This window comes from Maylandia zebra, linkage group LG1 (assembly GCF_041146795.1).
Source record: "Maylandia zebra isolate NMK-2024a linkage group LG1, Mzebra_GT3a, whole genome shotgun sequence".
NCBI classification, from domain to species: domain Eukaryota; kingdom Metazoa; phylum Chordata; class Actinopteri; order Cichliformes; family Cichlidae; genus Maylandia; species Maylandia zebra.
Genome location: NC_135167.1, coordinates 28,723,396 through 28,742,349, shown reverse-complemented (window position 1 = coordinate 28,742,349; position 18,954 = coordinate 28,723,396). Strand labels below are relative to the sequence as shown.

The window sequence follows — 18,954 nt, the reverse complement described above, 5'->3', positions numbered from 1 at the left end:
TGTGTGTGTGTGTGTGTGTGTGACAGAGAGAGAGAGAGAGAGAGAGAGAGAGAGAGAGAAAGGCTTTTAATGGGATGATCTCATTCTAAGATTTAAATTCAATATATTTAGACTGGTTGACTGAATTGGATCTTGTGTGTGGGTCTCTCTGTGCATGTGTGTTTCCTCATGTGTACATATTTGTGATTGTGTGGCTGTAATAAATTTTTTTGCAGATTTTTGTCATTTAACAAGTATATTTGAGGGACCCTCAGCATGTTCAGCATTTTTTCAGCTGTCCATTTTGCTTTTCCAATTTTTCTGTTTAACTTATTACTATTGTGCTAAATCATACTATTTCTGCTATTTTATAAGATTTGTGCTTAATATACTATTTCTGCTTTTATAGGATTTGTGCTTAATATAGTATTTCTGCTAAATGTAGTATTTATGCTTAATCATACTATTTTTGCTTTTTATAGGATTTGTGCTTAATATAGTATTTCTGCTAAATTATAGTATTTCTGCCAAATTATAATATTTGTGCTAAAACATAGTCTCAATTTAAAATTACAATATTCATAGTTCATCACAGTGTCTCTGGTAAATCACAATATTTCTGCTCTGTTGTACTATTTTTCTAAATCATAGTGTTTCTGTAATGTTTAAGTATTTTTGGCTAAATATATTCTTTCTGTTATCTTATACTATTTCTCCTAAATTCTTGTATTTTTGAGAAGTTATCATGTTTCTGGTAAGTTACAATATTTCTGCTAAATTCTGCTATGCTATTGTATTTCTGCCAAGTATTATGTTTCCTCTAAGATATTGCAGTTCTGCTAAGTTATTCCATTTTAGCAAACTTCTTTTGCTTCTGCAAAGTTTTTACAATTTCTGCAACTTTTCAGCTTTTTCAGCTACTTTTTGCATACAGCTTCAGCTTTAAGCATCCACACTGCATTTTCGCAGGAAATGCAAATTTTTCTAGTTATATTTTATTCTGTATTCCGTACGTTTTTTGTAATCCTATAACTTCAAAACCGTTCAACTTAGAAAAACCATTCAAACACCGTTAGATTACTATTCTTTTGGACAACACTGCTTCTATTTTTCATATTTTTAACATTTATATTTTTAATTTTATTCAACTTTATTCAACAAAAATTTATAATGTATTTCAATGGGGAGACCCTTCAAATCCTCATTCAACTTACTCATTTTTAAACTCTTACTACTTCCACATACATTGACATAGAGCCACCATTCAAACTTTAAAACGAAGACAAGACATTCAACTATTCAACTTGTATATATCTTTTCAATATCTATTATACTTTTTCTTCAGTTCCAGTTTAAGTTTCATGATGTTTTTTCACCCGTTTCAGAGTTTATAATGGGTGTGTATGGGACGGAATGTTGGGGCTAGAGTGAGACAGCTCAACTGCTAGAGTGAGAGGAGCAAAAAAATTAATCTTAAAATCTTTTTTAAAACTGCTGCTGTGTCCACAGCGTTTGCTCTACAGGTATGATTTTACCCTCAAAACGTAGCCATGGCTGTCCTCTTTCATCCAATGTGTTTACTATTGTACTAGGTGTTATGGTTCTTTCATAAATGTCACCAATGCACAGCCTCCTCCCTCCAACTCTTCCATAGACTCTAATGTTAAAATGGCTCAGAAGGTTCGTTTGAAAATCAGAAGAGCATGGTGTCTTTACACTGTCACCACGTCCATATAATAAACTCCACAGGCATGAAAACTGAGAATTAGGTAGACTAGACATGGCTGTCGCTCACGGTGAAAGAATTTTGTCAATACGACATGTACTTTTCATTTGGGAAGAATTTGTTTGGGCCTGACTTTTCTGTTCATTTTAAGCAGCAAAAGTGAGGCGCATGTCTGTGTACGTGTGTATGGAGCCATTGGGTGCGGTCACTATAGCAACCAGGCTCACACCTGCCTGCTTAATGAGCTCTGCCTGCCACTCTGCCAAGATTCATCTTAAGCACTTCTCTTTCAACTGCTGCTGTGTCCACAGTGTTACAGCCATCATTTTACCCTCAAATTGTCGCCATTATTGTTCTCTTTCCAACACCGTGTCTTTCAAAGCTCAGGCATTTAAACTTTTTAAACTGTGTGGATCAAAGTGGAGGGATCACATGAGTCATTCAGTGATTCAAAGAATATGACCTTTTAATATTCATTCAGATGTTTTCTGACTCTAAATGTTCTTTTGTCATTTCTTAGGGTTTTCTAATTTACATTTAAAACATTTTCAGTTTTTTTCCAACTCCTTCTTCTGTGTAACCTTCAGCTTTTAGCAGTTCAGCACCTTTGTTTTCAGGTTAAATTCGGGTTTTTTTGTTTTTTTTTTAATCTCATTCAATATTTTTAACTCAAAATTCAGCAATTAATTCATTTCAGTGCATACATTCAGATTCAAGCATTCACACTGCAGTTTCTTCAGAAAATGCACTTTCTAGTTTGAATAGCCGCAAGGAAATTAATCCAAGAGCTAATCCGGAGCGAACAGGAAAGGGAAATGGATTTTGAAATGCAGTTTATTAAAGTGCAAATGCAAAAATGATTTTGAAATGCAGTTTATTAAAGAGAAAATGGAAAAAGGATTTTGAAATGCAGTTTATTAAAGTGCAAGTGGGAAAAGGATTTTGAAATGCAGTTTATTAAAGAGCAATTGGGAAAAGGATTTTTTTTTATTTTATTTAACCTTTATTTAACCAGGAATGTCCCATTGAGATGCAGTTTATTAAATTGGAATTCAAAAATGAATTTACAAATGCAGAATTTATTCTACAATTCATTATTTAAGTACAGAATTCTTTATTTCAATGCGCGTGGCTCTTGTGGTCCTCCATAAGAAATTGTCACCTGCCAGCACGATAAAACCCAGCACAGGATGAGGTTTTTAAAATATACATTAACAGATTAAAATTTTCAGTTGTGAGTTTTCATTTAAACCACAGAATATGCAGACATCCAAAAAAAGGAGAGAAGCATTCATGGATCAGTCACTTTGCAGGGGTGTGTCCCACATGTGCCCCATCGTCACAGAGCCAGATCCGGGTAAATTAACTGTCACTCTGCTGACACCTGGTGGACTTAGATGCTTAGTACAACTCATATAAGGTCACTAATTGTTCTTTTGTCAGTGAAATGTCCCAAATATAGAAATGTGTGAGAAGAAAAATAAATGTTGTCTTCTATTTATGGATATAAGAAGCTGGGAAAATTGCACAACACACTTACCAGACACTTTGTCAGGTACACATGAACAACCACTCATTAGTGCAAATATTTAATCAGCCAATCAGATAGCAACTCATCTTAACGATATCTGTGCAGATATCGTTAAGATGACAAAGTTGATGAAGTTCAAAGTGAGCATCAGAATTTGGAAGAAAAGTGATTTAAGTGACTTTGAATGTGGCGTGGTTGTGGGTGCCGTACAGGGTGATCTGTATTTCAGAAACTGGTGATATTCTGGGATTTTCCCAAACGAGCATCTCTAGGGTTTACAGGGAACGCTTCGAAAAGTATTCAGTGAGCGGCAGTTCTCTTGGCAAAAATGTCTTGATTGCAGAGTGGAGAGGATAATAGCCAGACTGCTTTGAGCTAATAGGAAGGCAAAAGAAATTCATTACAACAAAGTATGGAGAAGAGCATGTCTGAATGGACAGACTAAAGCAGATGGGTAGCAGCAGCAGAAGATCACACCAGGCAAACATTGCCTGGTCCATTGAGATTGCCTTTCTGCTGCAACCATCGGTAAGGTCAGAGACGATGTAAACAACATGAAAGCACGGATCTATCCTGCTTTGTCCCCGGATGATTGAGCATCCTGCTGTGTATTAACTGCCTACCGGTCTTCGCATGACTGCCTCCAGCAGGATAACGCACCATGTCACATAACTCAGATCATCTCAGACTGCTTTGTCAAACATGACGATGAGTTCACTCTACTCAGATGGCCTCCACAGTCACCAGATCTCAGTCCAATAGAGCACCTTTGGGATGTAGTGGAATGTGAGATTGACATCATGGATGTGTACCTGACAAATATTTGTTTTGCTATCATATTCTGACCAAAACCTCTGAGGAACGTTTCCCGCACCTTCTTGAATCTGTGCCATGAAGAATTAAACGGCAAAAGGGTGTATCTAATAAAGTGGCCGGTGAGTGTATCTGTGCAGCCCAAAATGTAACCTGCCCAGATATTTACCAGACAGAAAACATTCTTAAGATTAAAAATCTATAAGCAGAAGATTCCTACTTTGCTCAAATCCAAGAAGCTTGCGGCATAAGCGCACTTTTTAAACTTCAGTAGAGTTTCAAACCATCTCGCAGCATCAGGAGCATGACCCACAGTGCCCCACACAAACACTGTCTTTGCACTTTTAGTTTGCTTCGACCTGTTCACCCTAAATTTTTCCACACATAGACAGCTGAGAAGTAAAGAATACAAAAGAACACAGCAATAAGACCGTATACTATAAACCAGTCTGTTTTTTTATTAATAGTACAAATACTGAGGTTTCAGGAACAACTAGTGCATAGAAGCCTCTCAAAAGGTCAACTAAACAAATTTACAGACACTGATCATTGTGATGGCAAAGTTTGATACATTTTTATTCATCCACCATCATAAATTAGCTATACATCATCTGAACGGCAGAAATGCAGTCAGGCAAATTTAGTGCAGACCTATGTGGCTTTAAACAGCATGTCTTGTTTTATAACATTCAACACTAAGAGGGTCCAGGAACAACATATTAATACTTCAACAAATGACACCAAGCGCAGTGATTATCCCAGGCTGTGGTCTGATGGCTACGTGAGTAATTTTCAACAATTCTGTTTGAAGAAGTGCACAAATTGGTGTGCCATCAGACACTGATAGTGGGAAGTACCAGCATTTGATGATTTAGTTAATGTCTTTGGTTTGTGGTCTTCTTGGCAATGTAATCTGGGGTCAATCAAACCAGAGGTTTTGCAAGTTTTAGTCCATGTACTAAGAATTACTTAAGAAGAGAAACATTTTCCAAAGCATCTTTCGGTTTCAAGACGGTTAAACAGATTTTTTTCTTTACGTTTTTTTTCCACTTCTTTCAATTCATATTAGTCACATAGAAAAATTACATCTTGTTCCAAATTTGTTTCCTTATGAAATGGATCTAAAGATGGTGGGTGCTGCCATAGAAATGAAGAAACAAGTCCCAGAGAGTCGCAACTCCAAAACTCAAGCAAGTTCCAGTTATTCTAGTCAGTTTACAGCCATTCCCGTTACTCCTAGAAACCAAAAACGTCTTTGAAGCCATTCTCAGCGTATAACGACTGCAGAAACAGCCATTAAGATAACAGGTGGTAAACTCTGTCTGTGCCACACAAACCTGCCTGCAACAGGAACAACGTACGTTTAAAACAATCATGCTTCAAACGCAGTTAATATTTCAAAGAAAATTTATATCAGTGAGCTCTGCATTAACATTTAACAATAATTTAAAGTAGAATTTGATATTAACTGTCATGGATTACATGTATCAAGCACGTTTCAAGTTGATGTTCATATAATATTTCCCCATTTCATTTGATCTTATAATTTTAAAGTTGTGCACTTTGGAAAATGGCTAGCAGTAACGTGCTTTATAATGAATAAGAAATGTAATAAATAGACTAAAACATGCAAACCTCCGCCCCCTTGCCCCATATTGTCTTTTAATACAGCAGACGCACTTGGGGATCCTACATTCTTTTAGCAGGTTTGGCGTTGAGCTGCCTTTCTCTCTCCAGTTCCTTCTCCCGCTGCTGCTCCTTCTCCAGCGCCTCCTTCTGCTTTTGTTGCTGCAGCTTCAAAGCTCTTTTCTGAGAGGACACAACATGCAGGACTTTGATTAATTTGCCTCCATTCAGTATTTTGCCCTCCTCTTAAGAGCACGGCCTCCAGTGCCGTCTAAGATAATAGTACCTTTAGTTTAGTTGTCTTTTCATGGAGCATAATCATCTCTTTCCTTATGTTCACCAGTTTATTGTGGTACACCTTCGCCTCTGTAAACTAAGGAAAAGGGCCTTGCTTACAAATCACTCCTGTAGGCTGATGTAGAGTGCACAAACAACAACAACAACAAATTAGATTAGAATTCAGTTCACACATACCAGGGAATTGAGGTCCAATAAGGCATTACATTCTCTGAACTTTGTGACTTCTTGGTCCAGTGTGTCCAACAGCACAAGCTGATTTTGTCTGAAAAACAAGAAAATAAAGTGATTATATAGATGAAAAACATCCCTTTTAAAAGTGTCCACAAGCTTGTGTTTGTTTTTCATGACACATGATCTCACTGGCAGCATCAGAGGAACTGGTCAAACCAACTGTAGTGTGTTTACTGTAGTTAGCGCCTGTGTGTTTTAGGGAGTTGTCTGTGCAAAAGGCAACTCGAAATTACAAAAACCAGATTCTCTAAACAGCTTTTTAGTCTCTACTCCAGGTTCATGGGTGCTTCTTATTAATGCAAATAGTTCAGTGATTACTGACAAGCAAAAAACTCTTGGGCCTTATTCAGATCCACCAATGTGTGCATTTACCTGACTGGACTTAGAACAATTGCAACAGCAGGAGTAATCTCATCCTTGATTGCAGCCTTTGGCACAGACTTGCCCTGACATGTTATTTGATTACCAGATCCTGATCTGGAATGCTCTTGTGTATTTACAGTTCCCCCACTGAAGCAGGCTGGACAAGAACATGCCGAAAACTGGAGAAACTGCAGTAAACGGAGCGAAATGGAGGGAACCTGCTGCTGACTGAAGCTACTTTCTGCTTCTCTCTTATTCACAAGGGGTTGCCAAAGCAAGTACCTCCGAATGCTTGATTTGGTAATTGATTATGATTTTTTAGGCAAATGTGTGAACCCTAACATGATGTCAAGCCCAAGAGTGCGTCCTGAAACAATGACACACGTCAATACTCACGTGAGCTCCTGGAGGGCTCTCTTAGAGTTCTGCAGATCTGGTAGGTAGTGAGTGAGGAATCCCTCTGTGAGTTTGTCCACTGCTTTCTTATCCACATACACGTTTTCCACCGGGGCTGAGCCATCCAGATGCAATGATTCTTGCTGGACCGACTGTAGATCTGTGAAATATTTATGAATATTTATGAAAGAAAAAGAATATCCTTTAAATGTAACGGGCTACCTTTTACTTCATTTATTCTAATTACTGAGATGTTGGCTTTCTTTGTTGTGAGTGTGATCTGGATTAGCTGATGTTTCAATGTCATAAATACAAGCTGAAAGCTTTACTGTTCTCATTCTATAAACATGTGCATTTCAGCTAATTGTTGGACCATCCACAGAATGACAGTTTAATTTAATTATCAAAATTGTATGCATGTTCTTTACTCTTTGAACCTCAAGACCAGAAGTGCCCAGTTGATTTCCCCAAGGTGCCACACGAGAAACCGTGAATGCTGTGGACGGCTGTACCAACAAGCTTCTAAAGACATAAAGTTACCATTAAGCAGAATGGAGTTCAGCCTTTTGGTGTGGCCTTAATAAAAGCTAAATGAAATTCACCTGAAAATCACATCATCCATACTTTATTTTGATTTTATGGATAATATGAATAACAGCTTTTCACAACTGTCCAGTTAAAGCCTCCATTATTCTATTTTTGTTTTAATAAAATAGTTTTTATTCTCATTGTGAATGTTAAAATGGCACTACGCTGTGTAAATGTGTGTCTCTCTGGAGGAGCTTTCTAAAGTATGATAAAGATGTTGTCATTGGGATTATCCTAACATCAGGTTAGAGAAAACATCAGAAAGGTTTCTGAACTACAACTGTTTGTATAGTTGCAGAGCTGGTTGTGTAGGGGTTACATTAAAATGGAAAATTTACTGTGAAGAACAACACACTTTGGCTAATGTGAGAAAAAAGCGTTAGCCTGCTTTTAGGCACCTCTGTGTTTTCAGTTAAGGGGAATATATTACACATTAATTTTTAATACAAATATTACGCTCATATATATATACACACACAAAGTCTGTCAACCCTTTGAAACCATAATTCCACATTGTGCTCTTGGTGCAATATGTGTATGAAAGTTCCCAAAGTTCCCACTTGTAGACAGTTTCTGTTTTGGTGGAGTGGCTTTGTGAAACTTCTCACATTTCTATAACACTGCTGAGGTCGTGTGAATGTATTTGTCATGCTGTGTGGATCTATAGTTGGGACCTATATAAACCTTGACTACGTTATGCGTAAAAAAATGCAGAAATACTGGTAACTCCACAAACAGTTCTTTCAGCTGTAGATTAAAAACCTTTTACAACTACTTGAGGATGCCTGAGCTGCCATGTCAGGGCTTGCAGTTAAAGCCAACCGCAAATTCAAGTTTAGGCAGCAGAGGTTTAAACACACACCTTCACTGTGAGGAAGTTCACTTTGGGACGAAGATCCTTCATCTTCCATTCCTTCTACCTCCATATGTGACGATTCTACTGACCCAGTGCTTTTCTACCCTACAAAGAGGCACAGAAAAGGCAGACAGTCGGCTTTTACTGTTTTATCTAGAGGCAAATATCAGCTGATCGAGCATCAGGTATGTAAAGGTTGTGAAGAACTAGCTAGCTTGCTCAGCTGCTCCATAATGAGCACAGCGTGATCCACGAGAGGCAGAGCAGCGGCTCGGCAGTCTGTAAACAGCAGTCAGCACCTTACCTGGTTTAATCGGCATGTATCAGTAACTGTAGCCGTGATTAGTACGGCTATGTTAGCAACAAAAAAAGAAGAAAACAGAGCGGAAATATTTTGGATTTGTCACTGCGTCTTAAAAGGGAAAAAAAAGACCCGTCATGTGATCTGTGTAATCACGTGACTGTGCCTGTGAAACCAAACTTGCTGCTGGGAACGTGTCAACAGCAGTACAGAGGTAGTTCTTTTCCTCGACTCTGACGGTTCAACCACATTTGACATGACCGTTTTTAACGTGGGAACGAAATACGTTTGAACAGTCTGAGGGAACAGTTAGTGGTAAGTCCCGCTCATGTTTCCTCACAGTCTTCCGCGCTTTGGTGACTGTGTGAGAGTCACAAGCCAACACCACAGGGTAGCTAACGTTTACTAGCTAGCTTGCTACTGTTTAGCCAATACTGTTTTTAGGGGGACTGTTGAACTCAAAGTTCATCGGCTCACGTGGAAAAGTGAGCGACTTGAGGTCTTATATTTGAAACGTAAGTTCAGCGTTTTGTCAGTCGTGTAAATGGCTCTTTGAGACCCCGCTGTAGAAATCGGTGAGCTGTGCGAACGTGAAGGGATGCTTTCTGTGTGTTTTTGATATCACTTTTTTTTTGTCCTGCAGTTGCTGAGATGGAGTAGACGTACAATCCCACCGTCGAGCACCCGCTAGAAAAGCGTGAATGATTACCCCAGAGAACAGCAGCCTACAGACAGAGCTCACCCTTATCGGTATCAAAGATGTCAGGTGGGAGCCTGTTCGGCAAGGTGCGGTCCGCCTTCAGGAGGGAGCGAAGCGACTGGGACCTGAGCGACACGGCACCTTTCGATTTTTCGGACGAGCTGGCGGACGATGAGGCGCCCAGATTCAACAAGCTGAAGGTCGTGGTGTCTGGAGAGATGTCGGACTATTCCGCCGGAGCTTCGTCCAACGGTGTGGCCGTGAACACGCTGGTGGCAGATGATGATGACTCCCTGCTGGACTCGTCTTCCAGCCTGGGCAGCCCGGGGCTAAACATGGATCCTTGTGACAGCTGCACTAGAAAGCGGGAGGCCATCAAACACAGGAGGGTGATGAAGAGGCTTGGCATTGCAGCTTTGCTGTATTTGCTCTTTATGACGGGTGAAATTATAGGTAAGAGATGGACCTTTGTCGCTGTGTGGTTGCTCACAAGAGGAAACTTAATAACAGATCTATGAATGATAAGAGGCGAATGAGATGTCAGTAGCAATAAAAGGCTTCCATGTAAGGCCAGCTTTCTTAAAACAAAAACACCATAAAGCATGAAGATTAGGTAAGTGTGAGCCAGTAGATTTCATTCACATGTCTCAAAGTTTGAGAGTCAGAAAGTGGCAGCATTTTCTTCATTGGTGTTCTGCGTAAGCTGCATGTCAGGATTGCAGGCAGCCTGCAGATCCTATGACTGATTATACACGTCAAACATTAATTTCAGGCATGGGTTAAAACCTCTCCTGTTTATTTCTTGACGCCAGCCATCTCATAGATTAGTGAGTTTACTTAGCCCCGGTTAAAAATGATTATTCCAGAAAGAAAAAAAGATGGTAGAAAAACACAAACTACAAGTCATGTTTAATCAAGGTTTTATCTGCCGTTCTTGTTTTGAACCCACATGAACTGGACTGCTCGTCTTCTTTATGTCTCAGTTGTCTCTAGTAAAACAGTACTTTTTAATAGTGTATTAGTTACACACAAGTTGTTTGAATATATTTTGTGATTATTATTATGTTTTGCTTTCAGGTGGTTATGTGTCCAACAGTTTAGCCATCATGACCGATGCGTTGCACATCTTAGCCGATGTTGTGGGTATTCTGTTTTCTATGCTGGCCCTCTTTCTTACGACTAAACCACCAACCAAGAGATTCACTTTTGGACTCCATCGTCTAGGTATGTTCTCATTTTTGTTATAATTCCAGGTCTGCCTGGCCGACTAACTCCCAGAACTTTTTCTGTTTTAAAGGTTTATTTCTTACAGTTTAAACCCAAAGAGACGTGCTGAGAAATTGCACCTTTTATTTCTTTTATTAAGATATCTCAGGGATTAGATGTGTAGTTAAACTTCTTTACACTGATGGAAAGGGGACTTTAACTGGTCCGGCCCACTTAAGATAAACTTGGGCAGTATGTGCCCCATGGTGTAAAATCAGTTTGACATCTCTGCCTTACAGCATTAGAGATGCATAATTGTAAAAGTTCTGCCAGAAACTGATAAATGTCATGTTGACTCTATGAATGTTATCTGCTATGAATGTTTATCCTTTGGTTATAAACCACTGTTTCTATTTTATGGCGGTAGAGTTAAAGTAAATATATAAATGTCTTCATGTGTCTCTGGATTTATTACAAAACTCTTGTTGAAGTGCAATCATTCATGTAGATGGCAACTACTTGAACTACAGGACGCATTGTTTTCTAAGTTTTGGAGTCCTTATACAGCAGTTAGTGTGGTCACTCTGTTTGGATCTAAAGGCCCCCGAATCCTAGATTATTTGTTTGTGTTGACTGCCCTTTTCTTCTTCTCTAGCTGAAACTGTGTTAGACCTTTGAAGTAGAATATCAGCTATGGGAGGGAATGTGTCTGAAAATAGTTTGATATTAGAGTGTTTTAGTTTACATTCAGCTAATGCTTTGTGACTTCAGCTAATATTATTCCAGCAGAAGTGTTGTAAAGTTGCAGTCCGTCATAATTTTTATTATCAGTTTATCTTAGAGTTTGTTTAGTTTACTAGGAAAGGCCTAGTTAACACATTCAATTTGCGCTGTTTTGTTTGACCAAAAGTCAGAAACGCCAAAAGTTCATCCTAGCTGGTTCCATTTGTGAAATGTGGAAATCTGTGGTTATTGGAAGACATCTCTGAGGAATCTCTGGGATAATAAAAGACCCAGCAGGGAACCTGACTTACAGTTTTCTTTCTTTTTGTATTTAAATGTAATGTAAACCAGGATAGTTCTGTTTTTTCTTTTGTTTTTTTCTTTTTGCTTTCTTTAATACATTAATTAATTAATACGCACCTCTTTGACACGTGATTGCTTTGGTCTGCTACATTTTATCAGTTCAACACTTATAAATATGACAGAGCAGATTTTTAACACTACAAATTTCTTCATTCTCCCAAGATTTATGTCTTCTTAAACAGCATACTCATTGGCTCAGATAAGACATGGTGAAATAATACAAAGCAAAACATGAGCTTAAGGTGGACTAGAAATAAACTAAAACAGGGAAAAAACTAACACAGGGTATTGGGGAGGAACAATTTGTCAGTAGACAAATAGAAGGGTTTTTCCTACATAGAAGAAAAAGTCTCTCTGAGCCGGGAAAACCCCACATGGTGGTGTCCACTTAAATTAAAATTAAGGTTCACACTAGACTTGTGTTTGAGCCATAAATAGAAATTATATTTGATCAGGAACAGCATATAACTTGGAAAACAAATGTTAGATCAGGGGGTGAAGGTGCAGTAAACTCTGTTTAACTTTCAGTAAAAATTGAACCTGACAGGAAGAAAATGGTCCACAGTGGGCAGAGCGAATGAACTGAGTTATAGTAACTGAGTAAGAATAAGATCATTTCTGCTTTTTGGGGGGTAGTGTCATAGAAGCGTTATATCATGATAGTGTCTTATTCTAAGTTGCCTGATAATACTTAGTAACATTGAATAGAAATGCGAGATTAGATTGGATGGTCTAAAAAAAAAAAAACCCTTAATTTCCTAGACTGGTAGATAAAGATAAACTGGTTGTTTCTTCCTTTCTAGAGGTGGTAGCAGCAGTCCTCAGTGTGCTGCTCATCTATATACTGACTGGCATACTGCTCTATGAGGCAGTTCAGAGGACAATAAAACAGGACTTCAGCATAGACGGCGATGTCATGCTCATCACTGCAGCTGTGGGGGTGGCTGTTAACATTATGTAAGTAATATTACACACATCTTCAGTGTGTAATGTTTAACCACAGCTTGTGACTGCAAGTCTTTAAACCCCTGGTGGTAGCAGGGAAAAAAATATACAAAATGACTCAATTACTTCTTGTTTGCTGCCCTGGCTATGATAGAATGGGCTTCTTGTTAAACCAAGATGGTCACCTGCACTCACATAGCCACGGCCACGGCCACAGCCACGGTCAGTCTCCCGCCCCTGCTGGTGCTTCAAGTTCACAGTCGGCTCAGCAGCAGAGGCCACATGGCAGCCTCGCCGTAAGAGCTGCATTCATCCATGCTTTGGGAGATCTCCTCCAGAGTGTCGGAGTGCTCATAGCTGCTTACATTGTCCGGTTCAAGGTATGTGTTTGTTTGCTTTTTTTTTTTTTTTAACAGCTTATATTTATTTTTAATACTGCAGGTGTATTTGCTTTGCATAAATTTCATTTGAGACACACTTAACTGATTGAAAATGATCTTGAATGTTATTCCACAGCATAAAGTGAAAAAGTTTTGTTTTATTATCTTCCTCAGTGACAAGTTAAAAAGAAGTGTTGATGTCCCTTTGTCCTTATCAAACCTGCATTTAGAACCAATTAAACTAACTAAAATGGAAATGTCACTGAAGTTGCTAAACATGGGAATTTTGCCTTTTGGAAGTAGTAGTTATGGAGCTTTACAACAGTGTAGGTCTGATGTATGATAAATTGTATTTAATAAAATATAAAAAGAAGATTAATTGAGAAGATTCAGGAGGTTTGATGTAGCTTTGTGATTTCACAGCCAGAGTTAAAGTTGGCAGACCCCATCTGCACGTACATCTTCTCCATTCTGGTTCTTTTTACCACATTACGCATCTTACGAGACACAGGAGTCATCGTTTTGGAGGGTAAGTCCCATCTCCTGTTGCAGAATCCCATCAGGGCATTCTGTTTACTTTAAACAGTATAGAGCGGGATGGGCACACTAATTTGTTTGCTGACGTTTTCTCTTGCTGTGTCAGGTGTTCCCAGGCACCTGGACACTCAGCGAATCAGAGAGGACCTCCTTAAGCTGGAGGATGTCCAATCAGTCGATGAGCTGAACGTCTGGGCGCTGACGGCAGACAAGACTGCAGCACTGGTGCATCTCCAGCTGAGTGAGTAGCTGCAATAAGAAATGTGTAATGTGATTGAAAATAAAAACCACAATTTCACGACAGTGCAGAGCAGGTGATTTTTCATCTGGCTAAAGCTTTTGGGGGGATTTCTGTATGCAGGAAAAACCCTGTTCAATTTGGGATTGACGAAACATCTTCTTGAATGTTACCTAGAAACTACTGAAACACTGAAAAACAGAACTTCTTTTCACACAAAAAACAGTTGTCATTGTTTGCACACAGATGATGAACACTTTTTCTTTAGTCGTGTACTTTACAATGGATGTAATACACTCACTGGCCACTTCATTAGGTATACTTTGCCAGTACCAAATTGGATTAAATTTTTCCATCAGGACGAGCAGAACAATTATCAATAACAAGAATTATTCAGTGAGCTTATACAATGATAACCATGTAGTCAGAATTGACCAAAAAAGTAAAATTTACATTAAGAATTCCTTTAAGTCTAGTTTAAATATATTTTAAAAATCTGTTGGCAGTGACTTCTTTTGTGCAAGATAGAGTTAGTGACGTCATGAACTTTCTGCTGAGGAAGCACATCTGGGCTGTGGTTTAGCAAGCTTCTCTTATTTGTGCCATTTCCTGTACTGATTTGTCTGTGCTTTAAATGTCAGAAGCGAAGGGTCTGTGTAGAGTCTTTGTCCATCTGTATCACAGCCTTCTCTGGAATTTCTTTGTTTTCAGACTTGTTTGTTTTCATAATTCTGGCCCCATCGGACTTGACAGCAGGGAAGATTTGCAGGAAAAGTGCTCATACTGGTTGCTGCGAAATGTAGCGTGCTAGAGTATGTTTGAAAAGTTTGGGCCACACAAATGTTTTTTCCACCATTTTAAAAGTAAAGTGCCAGTTCTTCATTTATTTATTTATCATTGTTAGACAACTATAGACTTTTCTTAATTCAAGCTTTTGCTTTAAAATTAGAAATAAGTGTTTATAAAGCCAATGCAACAAAGTAGTGTATAAAACTGGCTTTCACTGTTTAACTCTGACCCACTTAACTGTATTGAAATGTGGCACACAGAACAGTCCACTCATGCGCTAAGCTGTAGATTGTACACAAGAGGGAGCTGTTCAGTCATTGTTGGAGTTGGAGCGTGAATTTTCACTGCCTACAGAAAAGTCAGTTCAACAATAGTTGCAGATATCAGCCTAAAATTAAATATGATAAAAATATGATTTCTTGATTTCTTTAGCAATGACCAGAATGCCAAACTCACAATGGCCCTGTCTACCTTAAGATAATATAAACTTTATGTATTCCGAAGCTTGGACATGCCTGTGTTAAAGCAGCCAAAAATGTAATTATAACAAACATACAACAACTATCTTTAATGGTTATGCAACTCAGTACAATAGTATAAAGAGCGACTTTCATCTGCTCCATTTGACCTTTAGGAAAGGGTCACAATAGTGGGTAGCTCTGCATGTTTGATTTGGCAGAGGTTTTACACCATCCTGACACAACCCCAGAGGGATTCGTGTCCCCTCCTGGGGTCTTTGGCTTCTTATGCAAATATGTAAAGCATTACAATAGAGTTCCACTTCACTTCAATAGAATACAATGTGTAAAATTGTCCGATTTAACAAAGTAAAAACAGAATACAGTTCAGTGCAGTAAAGCAGTTTAGTGTCTGTGTGTGTTATGTGTTGTAGTGTTGTAACGGTGCAGGTTGGAAATCTTTTTACTTGACTAGGTCAGATTCGAAAGACAGACACCCTCTCTACTTTTAAGACTAGGCTTGAAACTTTCTTTTCTTTCTTTCTTTCCTTTTTTCTTTTCTTTTTTTAATTTAATATAAAGTTCATAGTTGGGGCTGGATCAGGTGACCATGAACCCTCCATTAACTAATAAAGTGTTAAGAGTCACGGTGCTTCAATAGCTGTAGGCTTCTGGGTATTTCTTCTTCACTCACCTCTTTTCACTCTGTGTGTTTATACACCACTCCGCATTCATTCATTATTATTAACCTCTCACTCTCCTCCACAGTGTGTCGGCTAACACTTCCTAGATGGCTGCCCCTCCCTGAGCCTGGTTCTGTTAGAGGTTTCTTCCTGTTAAAAGGGAGTTTTTCCTCCCCACTTTCTTTAAGTGGTTGCTCATAGGGAGTTGTTTGATTTTGGGGGATTTCTCTGTATTGTTGTAGGTTCTGAATTAAACTGAATTAAATTACCATAGCACATAACATGGTCAGGAGCAGATTGTGTTCAGAGTTTCAGGTTAAAATCACCTGGAAGTAAACTGAAACTGGAAGTGCCACATTTTCACTGATTCTTTTATTCACGGTATCCTCTTCAGAATGGATTCTCTGCTGCAGGAATACATATAGATGCATCTTGTAGAGGTCAACACAGCCAAAATGTGACCCAGCTGTGGCAACACAAACAGAGCATCACATTGTCACTTTAATTTACATTAACTTCGATGATGGCTCTTTTATTTTTTTCCCTCTGCTGTTGGAATTGCAGCTACTGCAGCACACATTAGAAAACTGATCTGTTACAGTTTTAGGTTATTCATCATCAAAAATTAATTTCACTTTGATATGGTGACACAACAAATCGAGTTCTCTTCTTTATTAGGCTATGGGATAGTGTCAGAGCTGAATGCGCCGAGTAACCATTAATGTTTAAGTGCATGCAGGTTAAAAAGAACACATTAGTGTAAATATACTATTACATTTATTCTTCTGCATGTGTTTGTGATCAGATGAATTTAATGTGACGTAAGCATGCCCAGAGCCAGAAGCAGAAAGCCTGGAGTAACAAAGAAAGCTGCTAACTGCTGTTGTCACACCCCTCACCTCTGACTGAGGTTTTTAAGTTTGTCGATCAAAAGCCTGGTCATGTTGGTATACTGCTCAGACAGATGTGTTGCAATGTCTAGACTTACTGCGAGATTTCCTGCATCTGTCCTCACGGCAGCACAGCTGAATGAATCTGAGAGGAGAAAACGCCTCCTGTCCAGTAAGTGGTACAGACGGTGGACAGGATTATCCGTGATGCATAATTTCTCCACCAAAGTTTAAACGGTGTCCAGTGTGCAGCCAATCACAGAGCCAGTCTGTTGGCGTCACCAGCCCTAATTATCATAAGCTGTTTGTTTGTTAGTTGCAAGTTGTTGTTGTTGTTGTTGTTTGTATATGTGTGTGTATATATATATATATAATATATTTAAAGGTCTCTTTGTGTGCACAGCGCCCTCCAGTGCTAACAACTGGGAGGAGGTCCAGGCAAAGGCGCGTCACATGCTGCTTCACACCTACGGCCTCACCAGGTGCACAGTGCAGATCCAGACACACAGGCAGAGGGTGGCACGCAGTTGCACAAACTGCCAGGAGGCTAGCGCCTAAAGAGGGAGGTCAGCAGTTCATCACACAGTGACGGATGGCAGAGAACGCAATATATAGAGAGCCCTGAATGTAACAGCGCTGCTGCAGCTCAATGCCACAGCAGGATCCACAGCACACTGATGTAACTGGAAAAAGAGGGGTGCCAAAGGACAGGCAGAGGAATAACAACAGATCTAATTAAGAGAGATCTACAGCCTCTGGGGGCCTCACGTCTTCACGCTTGCAAAGCTTTTGAAGTGGGAGTTGAATGTTTTACCTGAGTCAAATGACAAAAACTTGCCCTTAATTCACCATCAAGGCCTCTTCTAAACCATGTAACCTTTTTATTTTTTGTTTTATAGATTGATTTGTCACCACTGATGCTTTGTTATAAGATGTAAATCTTACCGTTTGTTAGAACTGCACATTATGATTTTTATTACCGTACAAAGCATGTCAGCTGACATACCTCATGTCTAACAAGATATTTGGTCAGAGTGAGGCACTGTACTCTTTACAAGTGGAATAAGTGAGCAAAACCTGCACCACTGCATCCCTTCAGGAGACAGTATAGCTCATTATGTGCTTTGGAGCTTTCATGTTATTTAGCTGATGTCTGTAAAAAGGCAGACTTTAAGAGAATAAATAACCTTAGAAATTCTTAAATTACTAAAATTACCATCACTTAAAGTTAATTGGCTTTTTTTGATACTGACATTTTCTCAATTGTGATGAGAAGGCCACTGACAATCAAATCATGACTTTAACTAAGGGGACGTGCTAAAACGGATAGCTTCAGCATGGTATCATCCATCCTATATACTCCACTTTCTTTTCCATATCATCAACTGACAGTATTTTAACACAGACAGGTGTATGCCCAGTATTTCAGAGTTGTGTTGTTTTGATGGAGGAGGTTGCGATTTGCCAGTCATGATCTTTAAAATGTTCTTTCTTTCACTTGTTAAGAGGCTGTGGGGGGGTTGTGCGTAAACCTTTCCATGTCTCTGATATTAATCACCAAGGAAATTCAGGAACGGTATCACTGTTTTTGTTTGTAATAAAATGTTTTAATTTTTTTGTGTTTCTGCCATGATTTTCTTGACAAACCGAGCTCACAAGGCAGCATAATAATAGTTAGAACTGCAGTGAGCAGAGGCAAATGTTAACTTTTCTTTATCTCTTTTCTGTTGCTAATTGTGAAATTGTAATATTTTATTCTGAATGATATTACTCATACAAAAAAGAGAGAGAACTGGAAATTTAAGAAGCCTGAATATAGAAGTTGCAAATCTTTGTTAGAAACATTGTAGCTCAATACAGACCTCATTTAGGTGTACACTGACTTCATTAAGTACATCTATTCAACTGCTGGTTGCTAATACTAGCTAATTGGCCAATCACATGTCAGCAACTCTGGGCATGTAGCCATAGTCAAGACTGTGGGTGTCAAACATAAGGCCCAGGGGCAAGAATTGGCCCACTGTACAGCTTTGTAAAATTTGACTGAGAGGATTGATTTTGGACTTTTAACTGTATTTTAAAAACTTTTAAAAAGTTTTCCTATTCATTAAGATCTAACCTGTTGCCATTCATACTACACGAAAGTAACTAACTTATAAAGAATAACATTTAAAATATGAAAAAGTGACTTTTTTCACAACTCAATCTTTAGATTTAGTTTAGATTTAGCCATTTAGAGTAGGTACAATATAATACAATACAATTTTATTTATATAGCACGTTTATGACCAGGGGGGTACACCAAAGTGCTTCACAGTAAAAAATGTTACAT

General features: G+C 38.7%; 2 protein-coding genes across 5 annotated transcripts; one reads left to right on the top strand and one right to left on the bottom strand.

Annotated features, from left to right (window-relative positions):
- Positions 1–4,484: 4,484 nt before the first annotated feature.
- Positions 4,485–8,508, bottom strand: bloc1s6 (biogenesis of lysosomal organelles complex-1, subunit 6, pallidin). Its single transcript, XM_004543510.4, has 5 exons — positions 8,416–8,508; positions 6,966–7,125; positions 6,150–6,237; positions 5,962–6,048; positions 4,485–5,858 (listed from the first exon to the last, which is right to left on the bottom strand). The coding sequence occupies exons 1-5, from the start codon at positions 8,477–8,479 to the stop codon at positions 5,739–5,741; spliced, it is 519 nt and encodes a 172-aa protein (XP_004543567.1). The 5' UTR covers positions 8,480–8,508; the 3' UTR covers positions 4,485–5,738.
- On the top strand, positions 8,455–18,237 carry slc30a4 (solute carrier family 30 member 4). Of its 4 annotated transcripts, none has more exons than XM_004543514.2 (8): positions 8,455–8,594; positions 9,354–9,863; positions 10,488–10,634; positions 12,506–12,659; positions 12,802–13,027; positions 13,451–13,556; positions 13,671–13,805; positions 17,026–18,237. In XM_004543514.2, the coding sequence occupies exons 2-8, from the start codon at positions 9,470–9,472 to the stop codon at positions 17,178–17,180; spliced, it is 1,317 nt and encodes a 438-aa protein (XP_004543571.1). In that variant the 5' UTR covers positions 8,455–8,594; positions 9,354–9,469; the 3' UTR covers positions 17,181–18,237. The 4 variants fall into 4 exon arrangements, with proteins under 4 accessions (XP_004543571.1, XP_076740569.1, XP_004543568.1 ...); XM_076884454.1 differs by lacking the exon at positions 8,455–8,594 and adding an exon at positions 8,795–8,924; XM_004543511.6 differs by lacking the exon at positions 8,455–8,594 and adding an exon at positions 8,870–9,025.
- The last annotated feature ends 717 nt before the right edge of the window (positions 18,238–18,954 follow it).

What these genes read in the sequence shown, in the direction of transcription:
- bloc1s6 (XM_004543510.4), bottom strand. Translation starts at nt 8,479, where the DNA reads ATGGAGGTAGAAGGAATGGAAGATGAAGGATCTTCGTCCCAAAGTGAA. An exon ending in TGAACTTCCTCACAGTGAAG is followed by an intron (nt 7,126 to 8,415) that starts GTGTGTGTTTAA and finishes AATATTTCACAG; the next exon opens with ATCTACAGTCGGTCCAGCAA. An exon ending in TATTGGACCTCAATTCCCTG is followed by an intron (nt 6,049 to 6,149) that starts GTATGTGTGAAC and finishes CCTTTTCCTTAG; the next exon opens with TTTACAGAGGCGAAGGTGTA.
- slc30a4 (XM_004543514.2), top strand. Translation starts at nt 9,470, where the DNA reads ATGTCAGGTGGGAGCCTGTTCGGCAAGGTGCGGTCCGCCTTCAGGAGG. An exon ending in TATGACGGGTGAAATTATAG is followed by an intron (nt 9,864 to 10,487) that starts GTAAGAGATGGA and finishes TTTTGCTTTCAG; the next exon opens with GTGGTTATGTGTCCAACAGT. An exon ending in TTTTGGACTCCATCGTCTAG is followed by an intron (nt 10,635 to 12,505) that starts GTATGTTCTCAT and finishes CTTCCTTTCTAG; the next exon opens with AGGTGGTAGCAGCAGTCCTC.